Raw genomic sequence first — 11,655 nt, 5'->3', positions numbered from 1 at the left:
GCTTATCATCAGGTAAACCTCCAACTCAGTTATATACCCGGTATGACATAAAATTACTCAACTAACTTTAAACCATGTATTTAAAATTTAGTAATTGAAGGCTTTTTAACGAATTACAAACGCGATTTATACATTAATCCGTTAAAAATTATTTAATTACATAATGTATAATACTTGCCTAACACAAACACGAGAAAATACTATAAATAATACAATTTTAAACCTGTATGTTTAATGATTGATTTCAATTTTATTTGCCCTTCCCGTCAACTATGTGATATCCAATATGGGCGTGGTCTTCTACATGCGGGCGCTCGCAGACTTCAAAGTAGACGGTGACCTCCGCACGACCTCTGTTGCCCGTCACCACCATACGAAATTCTTTCCGCGTTCTATTTCCGTATACCAAAGTTATCGGAAGGACGATTTTTATCCGTTTGTGTATTTTAGTCAGGCGAGACTATACTTGTTGACTAGCTGTTCGCCCCAGCTTCGCTCGTGGTACATATATTGCCTATGTCACACAGTGACGCTGCATCTTCATAATTCTAATGGTGAAAGAATTAAAATCAGACCACAGGTTTTTGGGTGAAAACGTGACAAACATACAAAAATTCAAAAGTTTCCTCTTTGCAATATTAGTCGAGATTTAGTTTAAAAAAATTAAGCATTAGTTCTAATAGCTAAACTCTTAAAGATATCTATGAGGTCAAAATTGTAGGTATCAATATATCATATGTGCTACATATTATGATAAAAGACCATCGACGGTTAAAATAAAATAAAATAATTTTAGAAAAGACGGTAGTTCTGAAAATAACATTTCAATTTTACAATAGGATTTAAATAAAGAATTAAATATTATCTTATGTCGTAAACAGTAATACAGAGAATACAAAACCTTCATATCGATTCAAAAATATATTTGACCTAGACATTCTTTCCGATTTTTAGTATTTCTTAGTCCATAAGATATAACCTTGAGTGATATTGAATATTATCTAACAAATCTGTTAAGTAGGCCAAGATGCACCTGCTCCACTTAGGTTTGCACTTGGCCGACTAAAGTGTAGTGGAAGTGTTCAGTACTAGGGTGACTGTATTTAATTAGAAAATGTGGACGGATTGCAAAATAAACATAAAAAAAGTTTTATAGCATTGAATTGCTTTGTAAATAAGAAATTTTAAAAGAATAGAAAAAAATTAGGTAAAAATTAAACTTTTATGTTAGTGTAAATACTCAAAAATACGCAATTCACACATACTCCAGGATCCACTCTAGGATTCTCTGTGTTGTGGAGTGTAGTCTCTTCCACCCTGCATCTATTCTATTTAAACTAATACTGTTTTGTCTGATGTATTGCTCCGTTTTGTTATATGGACGTGGAAAATATAATAATCAACGATTATTTATATATTTATTTCATATTTATTGACATTATTTATTTATTAAATTTCGTTGGAACCCTATGAAATGAGCATGCTTTCATTAAGCTGATAAATACATTGGAACGTATATAATTTTAAAATAGATTTAATTCTACAAAATAATTTTATTATACGAAAAAGGTCACTCGAAGAGAGAATAGGACTGTCCCCCAGGAGAGTAATAATTATAATAATAATTATTATTGTCAATAACTGAGTTAATGTCTTTAAGCAGATTTGTCTGATATCTGATTGATCTTGATTCTTTCATATTTTTTCCATATAATTTAATAGTTCTAATATATTATTTAGGGAAATTAAAAGTTCTATTCTGAACTAATACAAATAAACACTACCGTTAAATAAAATACATAGCAAGTAATAAAATGGCCTGCTTTTAATGGTATTATCTTACTTTGGTCTTAAAATCCTCTAGTATTTCTAGTCTAGGACTACGTCTACGTGTAATTTAGGTCATATTGCATTATATAATAAAGGCTTGATGATTCATATAACTCTCCATAAATTGAATCAAAAGTACTTGAAGCAGCTCAACTTATACTCACCCTATCTCCATAGAATTTGACATTGTATAGAAATATTTCGATAATGTATTGTCATTTATCGCTAATGAGTGGTTCCGTGACGGTTATCAGCTTATCAGACGAGGCTGCGGCGAACCTGACAGTGAATTTGTTCTAGTGATGTCCTTTCACTTGTCGATAAATAAGAACGTGAACTCGACTTGAATTTCTGATAAAATGGAGTTATTTTGTATTGAATACTATTGTGTTAATTGTGTATGCTAAGCTAAGTTTTAAATATCGGAATTTATGAAACAATTAAAAATTCTTCACCGATATATAATTATGTATCGGTTTGAAAAAAGAAAGATTAAAGATTTCTAAATTCATTTCCTACTAAATCTATAAACACGTTTAACAAAAATCTTACAAACTAAGAATATTTAAAAAAACGTTTCAATTTTTTTGTGGAAATATTCATCATATCTGGACCCATTACCACAAAACTTGGCGAAAAATGTTACGTTAAAACTTAACAAAACGTGACATCGAATTATCGACAAGCCCGCGCATCACTACTCCATTATAGGGGTAGGCCTTCAAACACCGAGGATTAAACAAATCATAGAATCCTTTAAATATATTCCGTATGTGACTCGAAGTGTACAGTACTACCTCAGCTGCATCCTAGACCTGGTTAGGGAAATATAAGTACTAAGTGTGGACCTGTGCGAGTCAGGCTTAAGGAAACACCTGTGAAAATGGGTCGTGTTGTGGTGTTGTGCTTTTTGTGTGTGATCAATTATGGATTGTGTTACGTGAACCGTAAGTGTTAGTTTTCTATGAAAAATTAGGTCAACATATGATTGGAATTATGGGCCGGTGTACCATAGTCTATAACCATCACCCAAAATAATGAAACTCTCTTATGATATTTAGTTCCATTTTGATTTTTATTGGCTATTTATTAGACCGTTTATAAAAAGAAAATTTCAATAAATAAAAGAAACTAAAAAATAATAATTATTCCATTTCCATATTTAAAATTAAACATCGTTTAAATTGTATAAAACTTCTTTTAAGGTGTTTAAATAAAAGCGATCATTACAATATCAATTATTATTTTATAATTTGAATAGATAATTTTTCCATAAACAGTTAAATAATGACGACTTAGAATCAACAATATAAATGGTTAAACATTATAGAGGTATTTTACTTCTAATTTACATAATTTTTGCTATGTCATTCGTTACTGATATTTTTTAATAAACTTAATAATAAATTTATTTTTTAATAACTTAAAAATAATTATTTACGTATATTCTAAATATGAAATCTTTAAAATATCATAATTGATAACGTTCCTTGAATTTACTTTATCGTGCAAATGCCGTTATCGTGTCGTTCCCATCTAATGAAAACCTTATATGCATTAAGATCGTAACATAATAATTGTATAGTTAACTCACACGTGGCTTATAAATAATAATATATTTCATGTTATAGAAGAAGGTATTACAATATAATAAAACTAATAGCTCTTAGAATACATCTATTTTTTATATATCGGAATTTATAAACACAGCATATTGACACATTACCATCAGCCCATACATGTTTCCACAGCAGGAACACAATCCTATGAGGACTCAGGTCCACCACGGAGGTCAAGTGGTCGGCAGGACATGACGTCGAATTTTATTCTTGAACAGGGCGGTTTCCTCACGACGTTTTAATAATTTCCAGCAGTGGGACTAATCTTATTGCCAATACTTCTAGCAGTAGTCTAATTGATAACCATTTTGAACAGTGGCCGACACAGAATGCGGTGCACAGACGTTTCGCAGCGCACGCATAGTGGGTGGGACGAACAGTCTCCCTGCTGAGTTCCCCTGGGCAGCCAGCATCTGGCGGCAAGGGACGCACCAGTGCGGTGCCACTGTTATCAGTGACAGGTGGCTGTTGACAGCTGGACATTGTGTTTGCAGGTAGGCTTATCATATTTACTGTAATTGCTTATAGTAGTATTATAATTGTATTGCCTATACTAATTATCGGACCCTGACTTGGCCCATGGTTAGCCAATATAAAACTCGAAGATTTACACGTATTGTATTGTATTAATAATTCTCTATTTTAAACACACTTGACTTTTTATTATAATGTTGTAATTTATATATTCTTTGTTCTATGTTATTATTATTTGTTGGAAATTCTTTGTAAATAAATAAATTAATTAATTAATAAAGATCCCTGAGGATCACGTATATATCCAACGGGGAAAGAATTTTTGAAATTGGTCCGGTAGTTCCTGTTTCAGACAAGTGGTGTTGTTCGAGCAACGCTTATATTATTTAGTTTAAATTAATATCTGATCTGAACTAATTCTAAGCATCTAAGAAGTAAATGTTCTAGCAATGACGTAATCATTACTTAATAGCTAACAATTCTTATTGTAATCATTGGTGAGCAAGATAATTAATACGAGGAATGCTAAGGTTTGTGCAGGGGTATGTTTCTATTCACGTGTAAAAGATCTGTCCATCACGTTGTCCTGGCCAAAACTGGTATCGAGACATGGGAATCACCAAGTGGAGCAGACAGTAGTGCCGATTTAGAGGTTATGTCGCAGTGGGGTAATAATATAATAAAAGGCATTTAAACAGCTGACTTAAAGAATGTAAAAACAAATTTTATTCGGTTCATAATTAACAATTTATTTTTGCCGCTCCGTAATTCAAGAGTATTTGATAGTATTATGCATTTAGAAATTAAAAACTTTTTAACGGATTTTCAACAGGGGCCTGACCACGCTCGCTGTAAAGTGTTCGAAACGTCGGGTTAGTAATATAACGAATAAATCGCGTTTAAAATCCGTTAAAAAGTTTTTAATTTATAAATGTATATTACTCGCGTAAAATCAAACGCAACAAAATAGTATAATGCATGACAAATTGAATTCTCAAATAATTTGTTTATCTGTTTATCTAATTTGTAACAAGAAACACTCGGTTCATCCACACCAGCAATACCTAAATGTTCACAACATATTACAGTGTATTCGATGAATTCTACAAGGCGAAGCAATTGTCCGCTGTCGTGGGATTCACTGACATATCGACGTCAGATCGGAACGAAGCGTTGTCCAAAATTCTTCCACACCCCGAATACAGGTAAGTATCGAACTCAAGAAAAGCGTTAAGGAATGAAACATTTTGAAAGAATAGAAAAAATTTGATCACGAGGCAGGATGCTACGGTTAGGCAAGAAACGCAGGTTCGTACCCTGCCTCGTGATCAATTTTTTTCTATTCTTTCAAAATTTCTCATTTATAAAGCATTTCAATGCTATAAAACTAAAAATTAAATTAAGCGTTAAGGAATTTAAATTGCTCTTAACACTTCAAACGTGTCAAATGTTTTAAAATATTGAAAAACCTAATTTCATTGAAATTAAATAAATCGAATTCTTACAAAGGAATAAATCAAACAATTGTAAAAAAAAATATACCATAGTATTATTTATGTTTTGGCACAAATTAACATAGCACCAGAACTTACCAAAAAATTTGTAATTTCCAGATGTAAGAAAAAGACCAATGATGTTGCGTTACTGAAAACCATTCGTCAACTGGTCTGGAGCAATCTGCTGCGACCGGCTTGCCTGCCTCAGCCATTAGCTCCAGATTACAGTGGAAAATTAGCTACTGTGGCTGGATGGGGATTTACCAATGAAGATAGAGGGATCGGTGCGTAATTATAATTTAAGATAATATTTTAGCCTCTGAAATCATTGCCTGCATATAAAATAGAAAAAGCTCTATTCGTACGTTTAATTTTAAAGTATGAAATTTAATAAGTCACAATAATTGTATAAGTTTTGTATAAAACTAAATACCTTTGCAAACGTATGAAGTAACATATTTCATTTTTAATTTATAAAATAATAATAATAATGAGATATTTTTCCTATGGTGCCTTGATTTCGCCGTTGCGAGCTTGCCCAATTCGTGTGAAACCATCTTGACCCCAACATAATTTACACCTTGATCTGTGTCTTACAAAATCTCAACAGAATAATATACACAGATATATATTTGCTTCATCAGGTGAAAGACCCAACATCCTCCAAAAAACTGATGTGATAGTGGTGGATAATGATGACTGCAACAGTTGGTATAAATCTCAAGGCAGTAAGATCACAATTATAGGCACCCAGATGTGCGCTGGTCACGAGAAAGGGGGACGTGATTCTTGTTGGGTAATTATTGATTACATTTATTATATTTATACATATATTGAATAAGGGATTTTAGAAATTATGATGTTTTGAAAAAGGTAAGTTAAGTTAAGGTAAATGTAAGGTAAAAATAAGATAAGAATCGGAGGACTTCTTAAAAGTGCTCCGTTCAAATAATACTATTTATTCGTAGAAGTTCTATTATATAAAAGACGCTTGAAACTATTAAAACAATATTTATTTTATTACAACTATTTCCTTTAAAAATATGATTACATACCAAAAATTCACAAAAAATATTATCCTAAGATCACAAGGTTTCCAATGCATAAATGCGGCTAATCACAATTGCAGGCTGATAGTGGTGGTCCACTCATGATGAAGAGCGATAATGGCAGGACCATGGTGATTGGAGTAGTGTCCACGGGTAGCGGGTGTGCCAGAGCTAGAATGCCTGGTATATACACTAGGATATCTAGATACACAGAATGGATTCAAGCTAGTGTCAGTGACGATTCTGCAAGATCTTTAAGGTGGTTATTTAAAAGGTAGCTTGGGGTAGTTTTATCTTCTATGTTTTTTGCGTTTTATGTTTAATGTTTTGTAAGAAAGTTATCTTTTAAATTACTGTCGTCAGTAGTGATCTGAGTTTTTAGTTAAATTCAATACAAATATAACTGTGATATTAGCTTTTATTTAGTGTTATTTATTATGTTGTTTATGTTATGTTATTTTTAGATTTTGTTTCGTGAAATTAAATAAATGTTACAACGAATTTATATTCTTTTCTTTGCAAAACCTTTCGAAATCATTTTTGCTTTTAGCTATAACCTCAATTAGTTTTTTACCTGACGCTTCTTCAGAGTCATCTTCGAGTGAGTCTAAAGCTTCATTTACAGAATTCTTAGCTTCAACTAATAATTGTTTTATATCTTCCACTGTTTTCGGTGTACCATCACTTTTAATCTTTTTAGATTTAAGAACTAACGCTGAATGGAGTTCATGGTGTAAAACAGCGCTATATAAGCTAAGTCTAGCGTTACCTGGGTCTAATGTTTTTGTTATAAAAATAAGATCTTTACACATCTGAATCTTTTTATCCAGTATATCTTCCGTCATGTAACTGGGCTGTCTTCCGTATAATTGAACGAGCGAATGTTTAATTGAATACAGGTGATAATGGTTTGGATGTAAAAATGTTGATAGCCTACACAAAATGTTTTCTAACATTGTCACAGATCCGCCCATCATAAGAGCGTTATCCACGTCTTCTCCTATTTGAGCAATTAAACCATTGATTTGAGAATTACCTAGCTTCACCTTACATTTACTGCACGCCCATTCAGTTTCGTCATCTAGCGGGTCTTCTGGTAAATGAATACCATCGCACACCTTTTTACCATCGCCCATACATTTCATAGCGCTTAAATAAGTACCGAGTTCTGTTGGGTCACTGCATCGCGGACATTTGCATGAAAAATATTTAGTATCCCTCAAATGTTGTCGTCTAGCTTGGGTTCCCCACAACGCGTGACTATACATAGTTGCTACATGTTCACCTTTTAATATGGGAACAACGGCTTTTACTGTTATATTGTATAAATTGTTTTTATCTTTGGTATATACGGTAAAAGTATGTTTTGTGTTTGGTATGCAACTGTGTTCCATTATACTGGTCTGAGCGTACAATACATTAAGTTCACACCCTTCAGGCAGCCGTATTTCGAGCGCGTTTGTATCGATAACACCGCACATTCTGTGTAACAGTTCTTTCGAAATTTCTGGAAGATATTTTGCTTTAAGGCCGCCGTCGAGTTTATCGATGAAATTGCTGGTGAGATACTCGACGATAAATTCATTTGCTTCCCTGTAAAAAGTAAGAAATATTTTTAAATGTGTTAATGTATGTATAAATATACCTATAGCTCTATGTTTGCCTATATTGGATTTATGCTTATCCACAATGAAAAGAGGCTTAGCTCACAATTTGAGCAGATTTTCACGAACTCCCCAAAGATAATCCTAAAATACCGCTTTTTGTTATTATGTTATGTTGATGAGAAATAGTTTCAAGAATGTCTAAGGTTATTGATAATATTAAAACCGGTCAATATCTTCACTAACATTAAAAGGAGGAATCTTTTGTATGTTTGTAACGTTTTCACGTAAAAACACTGGACTGATTTTACCATTAGAAAGCTGCAACTCCACGTGGCATATGCTATATAATATATGTATATGTACCATGGGCTAAGCCGGGACGACCAGCTAGTTATAGATAATAAGTTAATAATGTGTCATAGTGCGTTAGTATATTTCCTTTTTACGACCACGAGCAACGAACCGGTCTTGATGAAATTAAATTCGGCTGACTTGGTTTTATCGTATCTATAGATAAAAAAAAAAATGGTTGCCTGTAAAGTCGGTTTTACGGGCGAAGATTTTACGTGACAACGTCTTTTTCTCGGTAGAATATTTATTGATATGAATATTATTAAACTGCACAATAGGAACAAGGAATTGAATGAAAATAAGAATTGCACAAATTTTAACTATAGAAAATATTATTTGTTTACTAAAAAGACAGAGACAGAGACACAAGCACGCGCCGATTCAATGCGCCTAATTCTCTAGTGCTGCGCGCGCGGCGGACCGATCATAGTTCGGTGACTCATCGTAACGTTACCGGGCGTTACACTTTTTCATAAGTGCCTCCGAGCCGCAACCTAATTTAAGTCGTTGTCACGTCAAAAAATGTACTTATCGTACGTCTGATGTAAAGAAATGTATGATAGAAACAATCAAATAATTCACATACTCATATGCCTCCGAGCCTGGTAATCTGCTCTCCATGTGGGACTGTTGGTCCAGAACCTGCCGCCATCTTTCGGGATCAGTCTTCTGCAGCAGCACACAACGTAGTGGAAAGAGGGCGTCATGTCTGCAATTATGTTAGATAGATGGATAGATAGATAGATAACTCTTCATTTGCACCGAAAAAAGAACAAATAAAAAATATGTTGTTGGTTCTTTAAATTTGGAATAATCAATCAGAATCAATTAATTATTTTATGTTACGGGTCCCATATATGAGTTAAGTATGAAAAAAGTATGAATATTTAGAAATTAAAAACTTTTTAACAGATTTTAAACGCGATTTATTCATTATGTTATTAACCCGTCGTTTCGAACACTTTACAGCGAGCGTGGTCATGGGGAGTCTCCCTATAAAGAACAGCTAAAGAAATGTTCTACCTAGTTTATGTGGGTAGGAAAAATGACTGAATATGAGTTTTGAGTTATGAGTGTTGTATGGGAGAGATGAAATTGAGATTTTTACTGATCTACTTTTTAACAGATAAGAATAAGTATGAATAAGTAGTATGCTAGTGTGTTCCGTACGGGGAAGCCGGAGGTCGTTTCCTTTTCTTCACCTTCCCAGTAATTTCTTCTTTCCAGTCAATCCTTGCCTTTTTCCTTTCCCCTTAAAAGCAAACAGCGATTTTGCAGTACACACCTCTCTGAAGGTTCATGGGCGGTGGTGAAAGTTTATCATCAGACGAACCACCAGCTCAGTTGCCCGCTTATGGTATAAAATAGCAGTATCATATCTTGTATTATAGAAATTTGTGGCAGTGTACATCTGTTATTCATATCATACTTCCAAATAGTGTTACCTGTAATAATCCGCCATATTGTCCAGTACGCAGTCAGGTCGCGCTCTCAACACGAGGCACTCCAAGCCGTGATGCCGAGAGTCTGTGAGACCTGGACAGTTACCAGAGCATACTGGCCAGCCGCAACTAAAAATGAGCATTTAAAATTGTTACTTTTGCATTGTTTGTAGGAATGGCTAGTTTAATGAAAATCAGTCAAGAGTTGGCTGGTTTAAAAATTTACCTATAGTTGCTTAAAAACAATATACAACGTTAGAAAAAGAAAGAGTGAGTTCTTAGATTTAATCTCCCACATTGCTTTAAATTGTCCTACTAATCCTACTAATATTATAAATGCGAAAGTTTGTAAGGATGTGTGTGTGTTTGTTGCTCTTTCACGCAAAAACTATTGAACCGATTACAATGAAATTTGGTACGTAGACAGCTGGACAACTGGAATAACATATAGGCAACATTTTATCCCGATATTCCAACGGGATACGGACTTACGTGGATGAAACCGCGGCGCGCAGCTAGTGTTATTTAAATATATCTATAAGATTTCTCGTTAAGATATGAGAGTTTTTTTTAACCAATGTGTCCCGAACCAAAAAACAGGGTTATATAATCCAGACTTCGATGTGTATCTGTCGGATAAAAGCTCTCTAATGAATATACCGATTTTGATTGTTTTTTTTATTTGAAAGCTGGTACTACTTTATAATATAATAATGCTTATTTATTTTACCTAGAACATCGCTCTCCAATATCGGTAAATATAGGTTTATAGCAGCCAACGCAAGGCATTTTAGCTTCAGGATCAGGCATCGCCTTGGGTCCAAATATAATCGGGGGTTCTGTGAGTATGACGTCACCAGGGGCTAAATCTCGAGATGCTACGAGATACCGTCCTAATTCTTCTGAGGACTTAACCTACAAGCAGAAATTTAATTGTAACAATATCCTTCAACATCAGTAGAACAAACACTTGAATTGAATAATAATTATCCGCATATGTATGTGTACCATTAATGATTTTGAATGAATAGAATATTTAGAACATTATTACATATGGGAACAGATAAGATAATACTAAATTATATTGAATAAAAATTCCAACACAAAAAACATGCTTTCGTTTATTTTAATGTTCAAAATTAGAATAGGCGCCATCTATTGAAATTGTTTTCAACTACATTAATGTTTACAATTCAACCGCTCTCACACTATCACTAGTTTTATTTCTGCACAATAGATGGCAGGTAATTCAATGGTAATTATTGCTTACCTCGTAACGCAATTCTTTTGTCTGACCCATGGTTCTGAAAAAACAGTCACATTTAATAAGCGGTTATAAGTCATATTATCAAATAATTCTGTATATCTTCACTAACACTTATAAAACATGTAATAAGCTATCATGGTTATAGGTTCCTTACTTAAATTACTTTAGACATGCTTTCTATTTCTTTTATTCTCCCGTAAGAGTTAGAACATTTCGACCTGTCAACTCTAACCCGGAAATTTATTTATTATTTGGTATTCCTAGATTAGCAAACAGTGGCAGCCCGCCAAAGACAAAGCAAGTACTAATACTTCCATTTGCTTACCATTGACATTTAAAATTATTTTCTTTTAATAAGATAGTTGGTAATATTGTTTCCTGTAAGTACTACCTACCAACGTTCAACATGTAAATATTATACTTATTTAATACCTGTGCACGAAAAAATGGAAAATTATATAATAGTACTAGATGTTCGCCTCGGCTTCGCCCGTGGCGTCTATGTCACTCAGTGAAGTTG

At 33.5% G+C, this 11,655-nt stretch overlaps 2 protein-coding genes across 2 annotated transcripts; one reads left to right on the top strand and one right to left on the bottom strand.

The window, feature by feature from the left end:
* The first annotated feature begins 286 nt into the window (after window positions 1-286).
* LOC119840206 (transmembrane protease serine 9-like) lies at window positions 287-6,775 on the top strand. Its single transcript, XM_038366719.1, has 6 exons — window positions 287-335; window positions 3,766-3,943; window positions 5,012-5,128; window positions 5,537-5,703; window positions 6,064-6,215; window positions 6,549-6,775. Exons 1-6 carry the CDS (start codon window positions 287-289, stop codon window positions 6,744-6,746), a joined length of 861 nt encoding a protein of 286 aa, XP_038222647.1. The 3' UTR covers window positions 6,747-6,775.
* An 83-nt stretch (window positions 6,776-6,858) lies between these two features.
* Window positions 6,859-11,168, bottom strand: LOC119840205 (SET domain-containing protein SmydA-8). Its single transcript, XM_038366718.1, has 5 exons — window positions 11,139-11,168; window positions 10,599-10,783; window positions 9,872-9,997; window positions 9,013-9,135; window positions 6,859-8,061 (listed from the first exon to the last, which is right to left on the bottom strand). The coding sequence occupies exons 1-5, from the start codon at window positions 11,166-11,168 to the stop codon at window positions 6,960-6,962; spliced, it is 1,566 nt and encodes a 521-aa protein (XP_038222646.1). The 3' UTR covers window positions 6,859-6,959.
* Window positions 11,169-11,655: the final 487 nt, after the last annotated feature.

Source organism: Zerene cesonia, chromosome 5 (genome assembly GCF_012273895.1).
Source record: "Zerene cesonia ecotype Mississippi chromosome 5, Zerene_cesonia_1.1, whole genome shotgun sequence".
In the NCBI taxonomy this organism is placed as follows: Eukaryota; Metazoa; Arthropoda; class Insecta; order Lepidoptera; family Pieridae; genus Zerene; species Zerene cesonia.
The sequence above is the reverse complement of the archived record's forward strand: the minus strand, read 5'-3'. Positions and strand labels throughout refer to the sequence as shown.